Source organism: Centroberyx gerrardi, chromosome 22, assembly GCF_048128805.1.
Source record: "Centroberyx gerrardi isolate f3 chromosome 22, fCenGer3.hap1.cur.20231027, whole genome shotgun sequence".
In the NCBI taxonomy this organism is placed as follows: Eukaryota; Metazoa; Chordata; class Actinopteri; order Beryciformes; family Berycidae; genus Centroberyx; species Centroberyx gerrardi.
In genome coordinates this window covers 2077920-2096393 of record NC_136018.1, presented here as the reverse complement: position 1 = coordinate 2096393, position 18474 = coordinate 2077920, and the positions used below count along the sequence as shown (strand labels likewise).

Sequence of the window (18474 nt, the reverse complement as noted above, 5' to 3'; positions counted from 1 at the left end):
CGTACTGAGTATAGAGGGATGGAGAGCGAGGGAGGGAGGTGGAGCGGAGAGGGAAGGAGGGCGAGGAGGTGGGAGCGGAGAGGGAAGGAGCGCGAGGAGGTGGGAGCAGAGAGGGGAGGAGGCGAGGAGGTGGGAGCAGAGAGGGGAGGAGGTGGGAGCAGAGAGGGAAGGAGGTGAGGAGGTGGGAGCAGAGAGGGAGAGAGGTGGGAGCAGAGAGGAAGGAGGTGAGGAGGTGGGAGCAGAGAGGGAAGGAGGGTGAGGGAGGTGGGAGCAGAGAGGGAAGGGAGGTGAGGAGGTGGGAGCAGAGAGGGAAGGAGGTGAGGAGGTGGGAGCAGAGAGGGAAGGAGGTGAGGAGGTGGGAGCAGAGAGGGAAGGAGGCGAGGAGGTGGGAGCAGAGAGGGGAGGAGCTGGGAGCAGAGAGGAAAGGAGGTGAGGAGGAGGGATGTGGGAATGGGATGAGGTAGGAGGCCAGAGAGGGAGGAAAGGGGAGAATATTTGGAGGGAAGGAAATGAAAGAGGATGGAGAGCGAGGGAGAGAGGTGGGAGCAGAGAGGGAAGGAGGCGAGGAGGTGGGAGCAGAGAGGAAAGGAGGCGAGGAGGTGGGAGCAGAGAGGAAAGGAGGCGAGGAGAGGAGGCGAGGAGGTGGGGAGCGGCGAGGAGGAGGGATGTGGGAATGGGATGAGGTAGGAGGCCAGAGAGGGAGGAAAGATGAGAGGAAAGGGGAGAATATTTGGAGGAAAGGAAATGAAAGAGGATGGAGAGCGAGGGAGGGAGGTGGTGAGCAGAGAGGGGAGGAGGGTGGGAGCAGAGAGGGAAGGAGGTAGGAGATAGGAGGCGAGGAGTGGGAGGAGAAAGAAGGAGAGGAAAGAGGAGAATATTCGGAGGTGGAGGGAGAGGGAGCAGTGAGGCTGGTTTAGGGCTGAAGACACTGAGCTTCTGTCACATCTGTGGCTTTATAATAGGGGACTGTAGGGAGGAGGAGGAGGAGGAGGAAGAGGAGGAGGAAGGTGTTTTAAATAAATGAGACTCGATAGCGAACATAAATCCAGACTGTATGAAGACGCAACGAAAAGAAAAGCAGAAGAAGTTTCCCTGCCTGCTTTTACTAATCATGTATTTCAATTAAACAAGTCCACCTTCATGCATCTATACCAGAGGTGAGACCAAGTCAACTCTGTTCAAGTCTCAAGTCTAAATGTAGATCACCAAGTCAAGTCAGAACAAATCAAGAGTCCAGTATCAATTTAATATCTTAAAGAAAACTAAATATCTAGGACTTTTCAATGCAATATGGTTTTAATAGGATAAAAACTTGGTAAGAGCATCATGAGTTTGATTTCTATAATCAGTTTCAAGTCCTAAGTCTAAGTCCTTTACACAAACACAAGATCTCCATCCTGTAACTTTATCCAGACGGGTTTCTGGACCGTTAACTATAATGCAATGCATGCTGGGAAGAATGCTACTAATCTAACAGTGTTTCTTGATAAACTTTGATACGATCAGTTTCGTGAACACTTGGTAAGAAGTTCCTTCAACTCAAAATTATAAGTCACAAGATAAAGAACTTGTGATTATTATATTATTATGTAATATATATTATTATAAGTTCTGAAGCTGAAAAAGTTGACAAACACATTGAGTTAATAATTAAACATGAGTTAATTTCACCGAATTGTACGGAAGCCCATTCAGGACATGTATTTATACATTTTATTTATGCGTTACATGTGTTTTCTCGAGATAATTACATAAATACCTCTTGAGAAAACAAAGAAAATTAACTTCTTGTCACTGGAAAACAGCGTAAATAAAATGTATAAATATATGTCCTCAATGGGCTTCCGTACAATTGCACTTTTACAGGGTTTCCCAGTGTAAAATAAATGAATGAAATGTTATTTTTTTTGCACATTCTGTTTATTCCTTTAAGAAGAAGACGCACAGAGAAAGGCAGATGTCGGAAGTTGTGTAACTGTCCTTCTGCCAACGAGCCGCATGAGCAGGAAGAGAGGCGTGAGCCGCAGGGAGCGGTCACCCTGCCAGAGAGGGACGCCCTCTGAGGGAGGGGGGCGAGCGACACACACACACTGAGAGAGAGAGAGAGAGACACACACACAGAGAGAGAGAGAGAGAGACACAGAGACAGAGAGAGAGAGAGAGAAGAACTGTGTGTGTGTATAGGAACATGAGTGTGTGTGTGAAAGATAGTGTATACGAGCAAGAGGGAAAGACTGTGTGTGTGTGTGTGTGTGTGTGTGAGAGAGAGAGAGTGGGCGAGAGAGTCAGAGGGTGTGTGAAAGAGAGAGAGAGGAGAGGCCACCTGTTCCTCTGGTAGGTTCTCACACACTCGTACTCATCATGGTGTGAGGTTTACCCTGGTTTGCGTCACACACACACACACACACACACACACACACAGAGTCGTGGTCATCATGGTGTGAGGTTCACCTTGGCCTCAAGCCCACAATGGTCAGTCTGTGGGAATCACGACAACTCCAACGCAGTTTCCTCTGAGTGTGTGTGTGTGTGTGTGTGTGTGAGTGTGTGTGTTGCGACAGGTGATGCCTGAGCAATTTCTCTTCGTCACTTTAACTGAGTGTCCACTCCTTTTATGGATAAAACTATTCTACGACTTTAAACTACTCCTACATGTAGAGGCTTTATATCGGGTCACAAATCTCCCATCAGCCAGCTGTCTCCATGATGGAGGAACATTGGAGAACAGTCTGTTAGTTAATAAAGTCTAAATCTGTAGCAACTGTCTTGTCTTTAGCCCTGGTCTCTACTCCAAAACACTCTGATTGTCCTGACTGGTTGTGGGCGGGGCCAGAGGCTCTATGTAGCGGTCTGCAGCTGCAACGTTTTCAGCAGTAAAGTCGTGTGTTTTTCATGTGTTTCATGTGTTTTTGCTGCTTTGGTATTGCCTTTCATAGTGTTACACCATTTTAACAAGGTAACAAAGACCCTGTTTACACTTGGTTTTAAAATGCGTCTTGGGCGATCGGATCACAAGTGGACAGCGCTAAGTGTAAACGACCGCCAGGACGCACCGTGATCCGATCACTCAAACCACTTGTCGAGGTGGTCCGGGACGCATTTGACCACCTGTCTTTTGTAGTGTAAACGCTAATGCGTCCTGATGCGTCCCCGACAAGGACGTAACAGGAAAATACGCCATCGATGCAGGACCTGGTGGTTGTTTTGGTGACAGCGCGCCAACGGTCCTGTCAATCTCAACAGTTGGAATAGCCCGTACATGTATATATTAGTTCTTGAAACATTGTTGTTTTCTTAGCTAGCCCGTGCTAAACAAATCTGGCGCTTGTCTGGCGACAGACTGATGTAATAACTGTGCGCGGCGCCCTTTGACCTTCTGGCTTTGAAGTGACATAGACAGTTACACCCCTGAACACAAGTGGTCAGCTGGACGCCTTGGAGACGCGTGATAAACACAGGTGTGAACGGCGATGTGTCTCGGCTGTCCGCTTGTGATCCGATCGCCCGAGACGCATTTTAGTGTAAACAGGGTAATAGCTAGCTAGGAAGTACTAAATAGGTTCATTCATCACAAATAAACAGAAAATCTTCAATAAAATGACTTCAGTTCTCACCATCGACCCGACGATGGATCAGCTGTTCTCCAAATCTTAGTTTCTGAGGTCTTTCAAAATAAAAGTTTTAGAGAACTGAAACATCTGGAATCAGCTTCTCCTCCAATTTGAACTGTTGATCATGAAACTAAATCACATGAGTTGAGAAGCAAGGAATAGCCGGAATCTGATTGGCTGTTGACGGGCGGATTTTTTCATTTGACTTACAATGCACCAATACAATCAGCAGCAAAAAGAATATTTTTTAGCACAGTCACTCCTGATTGTTTTTATGAATCATATGCTAGTATCCCCACGACAAACGTTTTATATGAGTTTGTTAGAACTCAAGAATATGACAATTTCTCTCTTTCCCTGTTTTCTCTCTCTCTCTTTCTCTCTGTCTGTTTCTCTCTCTCCCTCTTTTCCACTCTAGCTGCATCTCTCTCTCTCTCTCTCTCTCTCTCTGTAGCATCTTTGCTCACACACACTATATGTCTCTCTCTATAGGCCTATCTCTGTCTGTATCTCTCTCTCTCTCTCTCCCCCACCTCTCTCTTTCTCTGCATCGCTCTATGTCTCTCTACCTCTCTCTCTCTCTCTCTGCAGTATGTAATTTATCACCTTTCTCTATCAGAATGTCAGTTTTTACAGGGCGAATGAATCCCTCCACACTAAAACTGCTATAGGAGTATTGTGTGTGTGTGTGTGTGTGTGTGTGTGTGTGTGTGTGTGTACGTGCATGCATGCAGGTGTTCGTGTGTGTGTGTGTGTGTGTGTGTGTGCGCTCGTATGTGTGTGACTATACATTTGTGTCTATCTGGGCTTGTGTTTGGTGTGAATGTGCATGCATGTCTGTATATAAAGTGTGTGTGTGTGTGTGTGTGCGCGTGCACGTGATGCAACACCTCCAAAAAGAGTGTGACCTTGGCTACTACTGTGTTTGTCTGAGGCATCATATTTCCTGCAATATGGCATTTTCTTCTGGATTTTTGTTGAATCCAGACAATCTGCTGCTGAGGCTCAGGGGTCGGGTTTCACTTTGCTTTGAAATACTGTTTTTATTTTATTTTATTTATTCTTTTGATATTCAGTCTGTGTTTTTTGGCGTCTCTGTTGCCACCAGCATCACAGCTTCACTGTCAGTCAAAACAACTTTTTTAGTTTTATTGTTTGTGTTTATATAATATGGAAATTAGGTTCCTGTAGATAAAATTCTTAAGTATTGGTATAAATGGCAGGATATTTGAGTTTGTATTTGAATTACAACAAAAGGGACAGGCACTTAAAGTTTTTCTTCTTCCTGCTTCTTTTCAGTACGTCATGGTATGTATATACAGTGTGTGTGTGTGTGTGTGGATATATAGGTATGTATATATGTGTAAAAATTGGAAGATAACAGACATCGTTCGGTCGTCTTCTGTTGTAAAAGTCTTAAAACTGTGAAAGTCGCTCGCTGCGGCGGCCGGCTGTTTAAAATGGATTAAACAGTTCGTTTCCTGTCCTGACAACTGGGAGAAATCCTGATTCTCTGGAGGAGAAGTTCACCAGCTCACTGCCTTTTTTTTTTTTTTTCCCCTCCTTGTCATCAGATATGGAAAAGGACGTGAGCAGAGACATTTGAAGAGTTTCCTTCCATCCTCTCTGCTTTCCTTCGTCTGTTTTCTTTTCTCAGATTTGATCCTAATCCTTTAATCCTCCTTAAAAAACCTTTCACACTGTGTGTTTGACTTCAGCTGCATCAGAATCAGACTACAGTCGCTTCCTGTAGGGCTGCACAGTTAATGTTGCATTAAGCTTTATTGCAATTTCAGCTTCCACAATTAATAACCGCAGAATATTGTCATGTCAGCATTACTGAAACATTTAATTTCCCTCAGAACCTCAGCTGTAGTTTAAAATAGTCAAAATATTGATATAAGATGCCAAAAGTGCAGTAAAATAATTTAACACTCAAATCACCAATGCTGATAAGTAGTTAGACCGATATATCGGGCCGATATCTGCCTTTTATTAAATATCAGATATCATCCACCTCTGATATGATGGAGGTTTCTCCCTGAACAATCTGTAAAACCTGTAGTCACATTTTATTTTCTTTGCACACTTTAGCATTTAATTGTTTAATATTGTTTTTTGTAAACTAATTCTTCATTTAAAGGCAGTAACGTCTCCCAGAGTTTCTCTACCTCTCAACAGGTGTGATGTCACTCTGCCTTAAAGAGCTGCTGACACTAAAAGAGTTTCATCAGTCTAGTTTTAGTGTCCCATGAATGCTAGGGATGGACGATTCCAATTCCGACTGTTTCTAATAGAATTGATGGAATTGATTCTAAATCAATTCCGATTCCAAATGGAAATCAACACAAAAATGTACGTTTTATGCCGGTTGGCATTCAACCAATGAGCCTTGAGTTTCTCCCTCCGCCCTCCACACTTGTTGTGAAAATGGATCAGACCAAGGCAATCAATTAGTATAGATAGGCCTAAATCAGAATGAATTAATTACAACTGTGTTTAAATTAAACGGTTTCTTCAATTCCAGAGTTTGGAGTTGAGATTGCAGCAGGAGTCGACTCCAGTTCAGTTTATTAGTAGAATCGATTCTCAGAATCGACATGATGGAATCGAGAATCGACTCTTTTGGAGTCGACTCTCCATCACTACTAAGTGCTGTTTCAGAGGCTTTTCCACACTGATGAGAAGAAAATTCTGGTGGAAACATTGAATACTCTAAAGTTTTTGGCATGAAAATGGGAAAAAATTAAAGGTATTGAATATTGGCTATCAGCAGCTTCAATACAGAAATATCGGTGTTGGTATTGGTATCAGTTAAACCCTACTAATAATGATAACAGTATCATGACGGTGTATCCCTGCGTCAGTACCGGACTCTATTTCTGCTTTTACTGCCTCCGTTTCCGGAAAGTTCTGCTGTGCTACAGGTCCCAGCCAGTCTACTTCAGCAGTTTATTATATGTGTGTACTGTATGTGTGTGTTTGTGTGCGTGGGCGTCCATATGTGTGCGTGTGCGGCGGTGTTTTTTTGCCATGAGAGCGGACATATGGCGACGTTACCGCGCCAACCGGCCGCTCAAACCCAAAATAGATCCAAGAGGAGACGTGAAGCCCAGAGGGCGAAGGAGGAGAGTTCACCCTGCGAAGAAATCCACAGTATATTCACTTTTCAGTCACTTAGTGGACAGTTTCCACAGCAACAATAGCAGAAGAAGAAAGATGGGTAACCTTTTAAATTACAGGCCATTAATTATGTAGTAATAGCAAAGTAATTTCCAAGTAAAATAGATCCCATTACAGCATTAGAATGACTGGTAACTTCTGAGTAATATACAAGTAAATAAAAGGTGCTTTTTGCCGGGTTTCTGTTGTGTTCTGTTGTGTGTAGAGTTAGGTAGGCTACTATGGAGTTTGTGTGTATGTGAATGTTGTACATAGTACTTTTGTCTTTTCTAAAATAAAGTATTACTGTATGAATTCTACATTATAAGCAAATGAAAACCTAATGAAAAAACATAGATTGTTTCTGCACAGGTGTCGTCACTTTCTGTAATAAATGTCCCTCCCACAGAACTTGAACGGATAAAACGTTCCTTCCACTGTTTGTCATGTCATTAGTTCAGCATAAAATGGCAATTATGGAATTTTAAGTGTTAGTTGCTATGGTGACAACACAGTCTCATTAAGGCTGTAAAGTCTGTCTCACTGTGAGAACTGAGCAGATGAGTCTGTTAGCAAACTGTCAGAACTCAACTGGAAGCTAACGTTAGCGACGAGGCTAACGTAGCTTCATCACAGACTGTACTTCTCTCTCTAGCTCTTCTAGTCAACATTAGCATGTTAGCAATCCATGGCAGCGAGGAGACAGAGAAGCTGCTTTGGTTCTTGCTGTAAAACCTCTCAGCTCAGTGACTTGCTGTGAGTCTCTTTATACAGAAGCTAGTCCGACGGGTCACAGCAAGATGGCCGCCGCTCCGACCGTCCAGGACCGTTGATTTGAATGGGAATGACCGCTCTATACATTCAAGTTCTGTGGCTGCAGCTAGCTAGCTACTGTAGCTTGATCCCTTTGCAGGAGATGGAACATTCCAGCTAGCTAAAAGCCTGCTGGGTAATGTAGTTCAGTAATTTTGTTGTTCATGTAAATGATACTGAATGGATTTTTGTGAAATTAAGCCAAGCGAGATGTGTTGATGCTTCCTACAACATATTTTAAATCAATCATCTTGGAATAACCGTTCTATCTCTTCATGTTCTGTGGTCCCTCTCCTCTGAGGAAGATAAATCAGTCAGACAGTGAGTCTCTTTCCACCAGTTCATCCTTCACCTCCAGCACCTTTCTGAAGTTTTCAAAAGTGTGTGGTAGTGACACTTATTTAATACAATTACTGGTAAAAAAAACACCTTTTTTTGTATATTAGGCTACTCACTAATTACCTGTCAGTCTAATGCTATAACTATTATTACATCTACTTTACTTGGAGTTTTTGTTTGATGGCCTGTAGTTTAAAGGTTTACCGAAAGCCGCCTGAACCCGGTTGAAGGACGGACTCCATATTGGACAGGCGACCCCGCCGCCCCCGTGTGCAGGAGCGTCTGGCGGCACGAGACTCGTAAATCAGCCGCGCTCAACCTTTTCAGAGCCGCGGCACACAACAACACATCAGGGAAGCCGTGAATCGGCGGCGGGCCGGGCCATATATTGTCTGGAAATGTCACATGACCTTTTAGCATCATGTAAGATGAAGGAGCGTCTGCAGCTCTTCCAGGCCGCAGCGCCAGACGACACACTCGGTCCCTCATCCTGCGTCCCACGCTCACAGAAATATACCACTTATGTTCAGTTTTGAGGTTCTGGCACTTTACTGAGTATTTCCATTCTGTGAGACTTTCTACTTTTCCTCCTCTACATCTCAGAGGGAAATCTTGTTCTTCTTCCTCCACTACATTTATCTGCCGGCTGGAGTTACTAGTTACTTTGCAGAATAAGGTTTTACACGCAAAACATACGATAAGCTCATAAAATATGTTGCATTGTTAGAGTTTAAACTCCCCAACAGTATCTGGAGCAGTTAGACCGACAACATTAAAATACTTCTGACAGGTTCATGCTTCAATAATTTAACTCTCTGACAGAATGACGACTTTTACTTTGATACTTCAGTTCATTTTACTGCTAATACTTCTATACTTTTACTGAAGTAAACTTTTGAATGCAGGGCTTTTACTTTGAAAGCTCTATGTGACTTTTTTGTGGCAAAACATTCACTTTTAATTGCTCTTAGTGTTGTTTTGAAGTTGTTTGTTGTGTTGAAGTGATGCGTCTGACCTAACATCCAGTACCATGTTAGCAGACGCTAACGCTAACGCTAACTACCGCGGCTGCGTTAGCATCACAGCTCTATATCGGCCCGTTAGCTTCTGTGAGTAGCATTCTGCAGCATCTCACAGTGTTGTGAGAGTTTAAACAGTTTGATCCCAGCAGAGTTTACTGATCAATAAGCTCACGCTGCTCTGTTGTGTGACGTCATTAAAGTGCGACGGCGGTAAAATCGACAAGAGTGACGTCGTGAATCCTGACCGGAGGAGCTGCTGACGGGACGAGACGTCACGGAGAGATTTAAAAACACAGAAGAATGAGTCAATTTTAGAGAATTTAATTACATACAAGAAGGATTGCAGCATCATCGGGGGGGGAAAGTTGTCACACACTTTTTCCCAGCTGGTCCGGGATTCGAACCGACGACTTTTCAGTCACAATCCCACCTTTCTAACTTCTACACAAACTCTGCCCCGACTTACCTTTCTCTGTGTGTGTGTGTGTGTGTGTGTGTGTGTGTGTGAGTGTGTGTGTGTGTGTGTGTAACATGCTCTCTGATGTGGTGTAATTTGCCCGCCAAAAATGACCTTCAGATGTTCCTCTTCTTAACAGCCTGTTGGTGTGTGTGTGTGTGTGCGTGTGTGTGTGTGTGTGTGTGTGTGACCTCTCTGTACTCCCGGCCACAGCAGTATAATATGACACCAGTGGTAGAGCAGAGGTAAAAGCTTTATGGATTTAGGAACAATAATCCATTTTGCTGCAATGCCACTGCAATGCAACACCCTTTGTCTTGGACAGGGACGCTCCCGAGTGTGTGTGTGTGTGTGTGTGTGTGTGTGTGTGTGTGTGTGTGTGTGTATCGAGTAAAGGACAAATATTTGAGGGGAACTGATAAAAGGCCGGTCCTCTCCTCTCCTTGCATCACCTCTCCTCTTCTCTTCTGTCTTCTGAGGAGAAAAAACAAATGATAAATGATAGAAAGAAAGAAGGAATGGAAAGAAAGAGAAAGAGAGAGAGAGAGAGAGAGAGAGAGAGAGAGAGAGACAGCAGAGTGACGGACTGAAACCAAAACAGTCGATTCCTCTCCGCTCTTCTCATCTTCACCTTCCATCTGTCTATTAGTCCATTGCTGTTATTACAAGGCAACAGCAAACATAATAGTAATAATAATACATTTTATTTATAAAGCGCTGGACATGTCATACAATATCAAAAAATTAAATAAAATGAAATAAATAAAGAGATAAAGAAAGAAAGAAAGACAAAAACAAAAGGTTATTACATGGATTTGGTTATGGTTCTACATCTCTACAGGGAAATTCTAGGTCAAAGTAAATCAAAATGACATCATGCTCAAAGACACTTTACAAGAGATGAACAAATATATAAAATGTATAAAACAGCAAAAAAAAATAAAAATCAGGATAATAAAATTATGGCACAAACATGTCGTCCCCTACGAATGATGCAGCTGCCCTCACAGCCAATCAGTAACAAATATGTCACCTTGTTTTGACCTGTAATAGTGTAAACAAATGTTGTACACACACACACACACACACACACACACACACACACACACACACTCTACTCTGATATCCTCTGTCTCCCCTGTCCCTCCAGCTCCATGGACCAATCATCATGAGACTCCACATCAGGACCCTCCCCCCGCTCCTCCCCTTCCTAGAATCCCTGCCCCGCCATTGGCCGCACCGCCGCTGCCTGTCCAGCCTCTCAGCCAATGGCGGCGCAGCATGGCGCAGACGCCTCAGTACGGACAGCCCCGCCCCTCGGCCCGCTGTGATCGGTCCGGACTCGGTGGAGGTGTCGGGCCGCTCCCACCGCCGCGACGACTTCACCAACGTGACGGCGAGGATCCTGGAAAAGGTCGGCCGCAACCTGCACAACCAATCCCATCATCCTCTCTGGCTGATCAAGGAGCGAATCAAAGCTCACTTCTACAGGTGAGCAGCTGCTGAGTCGAGGTGACGACAGTCTGACATGAGTAAGCCACGCCCACTAAAACACACATTACTGATTTCCACCAAGCGATGGCGCTCTGCTCACTTCGGGAACACGATGAAAATCCACTCAAATGCTTGTCAGAACTTCACATTCCTGCCTCCTAACACCTTCCTACACACACACACACACACACACACAGTTCAATAAATAAATTAGACTGCTTTTAATCAAAGTGCATAATGTATAAAATTAATTATTATTACTTAGTAGTAGTAAAGGTAGTAGTGGTGGTGGTAGTACTGTAGTAGAAGTAATTGTAGTAGCAGCAGCAATAGTAGCAGTAGTTGTAGTAGTAACAGTAGTAGTTGCAGTCATAGTAGTAGTAGTAATAGCCTAGTAGTAGTAGCAGTAGTAGTAGTACTAGCAGCAGTAATAGTAGTAGCAGTAGTATCGGTAATATTAGCAGTAGTAGTACTAGTAGTAGCAGTAGTAGTGCTAGTAATAGCAGTAGTAGTAGCAGTAGAATCACTAATATTAGTAGTAGTACTAGCAGTAGTAGTAGTAGTTGTGGCAGTAGTATTAGTAATATTAGCAGTAGTAGTAGTATTAGTAGTAGTATTAGCAGTAGCAGTAGTAGTAGTAGTGGCAGTAGTATTCGTAATATTAGCAGTAGTAGTAGTACTAGCAGTAGTAGTAGTAGTGGCAGTAGTATTCGTAATATTAGCAGTAGTAGTAGTATCTGTAACCCAGGCAGTAATACTCTTCCACTCAAATGCTTGTCAGAACTTCACATTGCTGCCTCCTAACACCTTCCTACACACACACACACACACAGTTCAATAAATAAATGCATCAATATCATTTACCACCAAAACTTTCAAACTCAGTTATATAAATTGACCAAATTTCTAGGGACAAGTGGAGCAACGATGAATGATGACCGACAAAATATTAAAAGGAAAAATCCCCCCTTGGATATTCTTCATCAGTTTGTGATGTTCAATACATTCCAGGAGTTATTTAGTGATGAAGTGTCGTCATTTACTTTCCCTCAACCTGCCTCTCTACTTCTACTGCAGTTAGTGATTTACTACATTTCCCAGAATGCCTTTTGACAACTCCCAGAGAAGGGGCGTGAACTGAGAGAGTGATAGCTATAGCGATAACATAGTAAGAACAAGAGAACGAGAGTTTTTCCAGAAAAAGTGAGAGCCGCGCTTTGCTGCTGCAGTGCATTCTGGTCTCTCTCCTGCTCCTGCAGTGCATTCTGGTCTCTCTCCTGCTCCTGTGGTGGAGAAACTGGTCTCTCTCCTCTTCTACGATGGATTTCTCCCTGTATGATTGTTGAACGTCTCTCGGTGCAAAATGGCGGCTCTAGAAAGAAGCCCTCGCTCTTTGATTCTGAGGGACTGACACCAAAACCTGACGTTTACCGCTGAGGTTTTACATCCTGAAACATTTTCTCATATCAAACTCCACTGTAGCTGCTGGAAACATCTGGAGGTGACGTCACCTCGTCTACGATTGGCCGGTTATCCACCAAGAAGAAAAACACAACTAACTACTGAACTGTCAGCTTAGAGGAAACATTGGTCCTGAATTCTTCCCTGATATGATATTTATTTTAGGTATGGCTTCCAAATAGATTTCTCACAATGTTTACCTGATGTTTGGTTTCATTATAATGATGAAAAGATCCAAATTTAACTGCAATACACTTTCAAACTTCACCACTGTTTACAACACTTCAGCAAACAACACTTCCAAACCATCTCTGTTGTTTTTTTTTAGTGAGCTGCATCTAACCACTTAAATGAAGTAAAAAGTTCTATTGTTGTGAAAATTTTTAACTTTAAATATGAATCTTCACACCTTAGTTGCGAATTTTCACACAACTCCCCCGATCCTCTTCGCCCGTTGGGAGCTGCATGTCATCGCTGTGTGGGACAGAGTCTGCTCTGCATACTGCACAGCAGACTTCAGCAGGGCAGGTCCTTTCATCACACACCAGCTCACTCCTTCACTTCTCTTTAACTTTGTTTATTTCTGTGTATTTGCTTTATTGTGAGTATACAGAGAGCTGAGTTTCTGGCTGGGAGCTAGATTTCTCCTCCGGGACGATGAAGTCTTAAACTTTGCGGTGAAACAACAGTGAAATATTGTTGCGCTGTTGGTTATATTCCATACTAACCATAAAACAGGAGTACACAAAACATTAACCCGCATTAATCTTGCATTCATAACTCATTAATACATAATGCCGCATGAATATGTGTACTCATTTAGCGTGTTGTGTGACAGTGGTTTATTTCTCTGCCATTTCGCAGGTCGTGAACTTCACACTTTTAAACAGCTAGTGTACTGGAGCAGAGTGTGAGGCACGCTGCTCAGCCTCCTGAGGCCAGCTGCTGGTCCAAACCTCCGTCTGCAGACAGATGGACCGGCTTACCGCTGCCTCACCTCTCATGCTCTCCTTTAGTTTTCACTTCCTGCTGTGCCTCACTTTTCTTTTCTGTTTCTTTTCCATTGTGGCTGCTTTTAATCAAAAGTGCATAATGGATAAAATGCATTATTATTACTATTAGTAGTAGTAGTGGTGGTGGTAGTACTGTAGTAGTAGTAATTGTAGTAGCAGCAGCAATAGTAGCAGTAGTTGTAGTAGTAACAGTAGTAGTTGAAGTCATAGTAGTAGTAGTAGTAGTAATAGCCTAGTAGTAGTAGCAGTAGTAGTAATACTAGCAGCAGTAATAGTAGTAGCAGTAGTAGCAGTAATATTAGCAGTAGTAGTACTAGTGGTAGCAGTAGTAGTACTAGTAATGCCAGTAGTAGTAGTAGCAGTAGTAGCAGTAGTATCACTAATATTAGTAGTAGTACTAGCAGTAGTAGTAGTAGTAGTGGCAGTAGTATTAGTAATATTAGCAGTAGGAGTAGTATTAGCAGTAGTAGTAGTAGTCTTAGCAGTAGTAGTAGTATTAGCAGTAGTATTAGCAGTAGCAGTAGTAGTAGTAGCAGTAGTAGCAGTAGTAGCAGTAGTATCACTAATATTAGTAGTAGTACTAGCAGTAGTAGTAGTAGTAGTGGCAGTAGTATTAGTAATATTAGCAGTAGTAGTAGTATTAGCAGTAGTAGTAGTATTAGCAGTAGTAGTAGTATTAGCAGTAGCAGTAGCAGTAGTATTAGCAGTAGCAGTAGTAGTAGTAGTACTGGCACTAGTATTTGTAATATTAGCAGTAGTAGTAGTAGTAGTAGTAGTACTAGCAGCAGTAATAGTAGTAGCAGTAGTATCGGTAATATTAGCAGTAGTAGTTCTAGTAGTAGCAGTAGTAGTGCTAGTAATAGCAGTAGTAGTAGCAGCACTAGTATCACTAATATTAGTAGTAGTACTAGCAGTAGTAGTAGTAGTTGTGGCAGTAGTATTAGTAATATTAGCAGTAGTAGTAGTATTAGTAGTAGTATTAGCAGTAGCAGTAGTAGTAGTATTAGTAGTAGTATTAGCAGTAGCAGTAGTAGTAGCAGTAGTAGTAGTAGTGGCAGTAGTATTTGTAATATTAGCAGTAGTAGTAGTAGCAGTAGTAGTAGTATCTGTAACCCAGGCAGTAATACTCTTCAGGTTGTAGTTTCTCTGTGTACAGCAGTGTTTTCTCTGCAGGTTGGAACAGGAGGAATTCTTCATTCATCTCTGACAGGTTTCTGCCTCCAGACTTCTGTTTTCTTTGTTTCTCCTCAGCAGCAGTAAACTCCTCAGCCTCATCACTTCATCTCTACTCTGGACTCTACTGTTGCTCTGTTGTTACTGTGATGTTTCTCCTCAGCAGCAGTAAACTCCTCAGCTTCATCACTTCATCTCCACTCTGGACTCTACTGTTACTTCTCTTTGTTTCTACTCAGCAGCAGTAAACTCCTCAGCTTCATCACTTCATCTCTCTTCATCTCTGCAGTGTCTCAGTAACTAATTGCAGCTGTTGCTCGTCCCGCAGTGCGTACGTCGGTCGCTGGGGAAACCCGCTGTTCTCTGTCCATGACAACCTGAGTCCTGTGGTTACCGTGGAGCAGAACTTCGACAGGTCAGCGGCTTCACCGATTGATCGATTGGTGATCGGTTTGACTGATTGGTCTGACGGTTTTCCACAAGCTTTCACCAAGACTTACTAATATATAACATAGAATATATTATATATCCTATCCTACCGAAGTTATGTTTAAAAAGGAAGTGAGAACATTGTTTTGGATCAAATTGAGAAGTGGACAGTATCAGGACAATAATTGTTTTCAAATATATGTTTTTTTGTAGTTTTTTGACATGTATATTTCTATTTCCCAAATATCAGTTATCGTCACAAAGATACAAAGTGCTTTTAAAGTAAAAAGAACAAAGTAAAATGGCAAAAGAATAGTCAGCTATAATAAATTATTGTGATGGAGGTAGTAGTTAAGTAACATGAGCATTAATTGTAATGAATTGTGTTTGACTGAATTGAAATTTGCAAATACATTAAGGCTGAATGTCAGTGATCAGTGAGTGAAAAAAAAAAATTAAACATTAAGCATTTGTATTCATAAAACTGAACATCTGCAAGTGGTAAGATTGGTGATAATTCCTCTGAGTCACGAGACGAAGAGAATCTGATTGGTGTAAATGATTTGATTGACAGCTTGCTGATCCCGCCCGACCATCCCAGCAGGAAACGAGGAGATAACTACTACCTGAACAGGTCAGTGACACCTGGGTCTGTAGCGACACCTGGGTCTGTAGTGACACCTGGGTCTGTAGTAACACCTGGGTCTGTAGTGACACCTGGGTCTGTAGTGACACCTGGGTCTGTAGCGACACCTGGGTCTGTAGTGACACCTGGGTCTGTAGCGACACCTGGGTCTGTAGCGACACCTGGGTCTGTAGTGACACCTGGGTCTGTAGCGACACCTGGGTCTGTAGCGACACCTGGGTCTGTAGCGACGCCTGGGTCTGTAGTGACACCTGGATCTTGTAGTGACACCTGGGTCTGTAGTGATACCTGGGTCTGTAGCGACACCTGGGTCTGTAGCAACACCTGGGTCTGTAGCGACACCTGGGTCTGTAGCGACACCTGGGTCTGTAGTGATACCTGGGTCTGTAGCGACACCTGGGTCTGTAGCGACACCTGGGTCTGTGGCGACACCTGGGTCTGTAGTGACTCCTGGGTCTGTAGTGACACCTGGGTCTGTAGTGACACCTGGATCTTGTAGTGACACCTGGGTCTGTAGTGACACCTGGGTCTGTAGCGACACCTGGGTCTGCAGTGACACCTGGGTCTGTAGCGACACCTGGGTCTGTAGCGACACCTGGGTCTGTAGTGACACCTGGGTCTGTAGCGACACCAGGGTCTGTAGCGACACCTGGGTCTGCAGTGACACCTGGGTCTGTAGCGACACCTGGGTCTGTAGCGACACCAGGGTCTGTAGTGACACCTGGGTCTGTAGCGACACCTGGGTCTGTAGTGACACCAGGGTCTGTAGTGACACCTGGATCTTGTAGTGACACCTGGGTCTGTAGTGACACCTGGGTCTGTAGCGACACCTGGGTCTGCAGTGACACCTGGGTCTGTAGCGACACCTGGGTCTGTAGCGACACCAGGGTCTGTAGTGACTCCTGGGTCTGTAGTGAGACCTGGGTCTGTAGCGACACCTGGGTCTGTAGCGACACCTGGGTCTGTAGCGACACCTGGGTCTGTAGTGACTCCTGGGTCTGTAGTGAGACCTGGGTCTGTAGCGACACCTGGGTCTGTAGTGACTCCTGGGTCTGTAGCGATACCTGGGTCTGTAGCGACACCTGGGTCTGTAGTGACTCCTGGGTCTGTAGTGAGACCTGGGTCTGTAGCGACACCTGGGTCTGTAGCGACACCTGGGTCTGTAGCGACACCTGGGTCTGTAGTGACTCCTGGGTCTGTAGCGACACCTGGGTCTGTAGTGACTCCTGGGTCTGTAGCGACACCTGGGTCTGTAGCGACACCTGGGTCTGTAGCGACACCTGGGTCTGTAGCGACTCCTGGGTCTGTAGCGACACCTGGGTCTGTAGTGACTCCTGGGTCTGTAGTGACACCTGGGTCTGTAGTGACACCTGGGTCTGTAGCGATACCTGGGTCTGTAGCGATACATGGGTCTGTAGCGACACCTGGGTCTGTAGCGACACCTGGGTCTGTAGCGACACCTGGGTCTGTAGCGATACCTGGGTCTGTAGTGACACCTGGGTCTGTAGTGACACCTGGGTCTGTAGCGACACGAGTCCCGGCCCAACACGGGTCTGGACCTGCTCTTTCAGTCATCTGACAAGACTAGTAATAAGCAATTTAAGAAATGTAATCAAATTAGAGACCCTCAACTGATGCTGCGTTCAGGTCCCATGTGAAAGACGGTAGATAATTAACTTCCTACTTTAAAATACCGTTCAAGTCATCTTCCAGGTGGTAAATGCCACTGTGGGAACTCGGGGTTTGGTGATGGACACCGACTGGACCCCCGAATGAAATGCTGCAGTAAAGTGTGTGGAGTGACAGAATAATTTCAACTACAAGGAGCAAAATGATCGATTTTCATCACATAACGCTGCTGTCAGGTGAAAAGCTTGTATCTCCAAAACTTTTCAGGAACTGAGAAAAGCGACCTTGTGTTCATCTCGACCGCCGTGACATTTAGAGTTCATCCAGTGCTTTGTGAAAAAAAAAAATATAGGATGGTAGAATATTCTCAGCCATTTAATCCTTTAATTGATGCTAAAACATGAAAAAATAATCTAAATTGAAGTAATGAATAACTTGTTTTTGAATAACCAGGGATTCTTGTGGAAAGCATGGTATACATCTGTTTTACAAAACTATCAATAAACCTTCTAGATATTTAGTATTTTACTTTATGATTATCTCAGCGATCAGTTGGTCTTGTTGTTGATATTTGATTTTAAATCTAATGTAAAATGTGTTTCTGTGGGATTAGTTATGAGGTTTTCACCCGAAAGCGTCATTTTCTGATCACATCTCTTAAAACGTCATGGCAGGACACAACTCCAGTAAAACATGAACTCAAACATATCACTCATTAAGTGTGTGTGTGTGTGTGTGTGTGTGTGTGTGTGTGTGTGTGTGTGTGTGTGTGTGTGTGTTCAGTGAGGGAAAGCTGATCAGGCTGCAGCCAAACTTCAGTCGGGGTGTTTTGACGGCTTCGATCCAGTTTGAAAGCGTAAAAGAAAAAATGTGTTTGAAGCCGTCTCTGCTTTTAACTGTCAAGTCGCTCCAGCCGTTATTCCCATGTGACTCGAACGCAGCATTTTAATGCAATTTTAATTGACTGACTTGTGGAGGAATCCTCGATGTTGCAGATATTCATTATTTTTTTTATAATTCATCACAGAGGCTTCAATCATCCTGCAGCCAAAACCATCACACAAGACTAGACTAAATCTGTAAATCCTGAATAATAATATTAACAACAACAACATCAACAATAGCAATAGCAGTTTGTGTTAATTTTGACTCAAGTCACATGACTTGGACTCGAGTCACAGTTTGAATAGCTGAAGAGAAGACTTGAGAGTGGACTTGACTTGGG

At 43.6% G+C, this 18474-nt stretch overlaps 1 protein-coding gene across 2 annotated transcripts in view; it reads left to right on the top strand.

Annotated features, from left to right (window-relative positions):
* Positions 1–18474, top strand: part of fars2 (phenylalanyl-tRNA synthetase 2, mitochondrial) — a 184394-nt gene that overhangs the window by 20735 nt on the left and 145185 nt on the right. For both annotated transcript variants that reach the window (XR_013507939.1, XM_078291357.1), the window contains exons 2-4: positions 10555–10895; positions 14874–14960; positions 15549–15608. Coding sequence is in view for 1 of the 2 variants with exons in the window: in XM_078291357.1 (XP_078147483.1) it covers positions 10573–10895; positions 14874–14960; positions 15549–15608 (470 nt within the window). In the remaining variant the exon portion in view is untranslated. The remainder of the gene's footprint in view (positions 1–10554; positions 10896–14873; positions 14961–15548; positions 15609–18474) is intronic.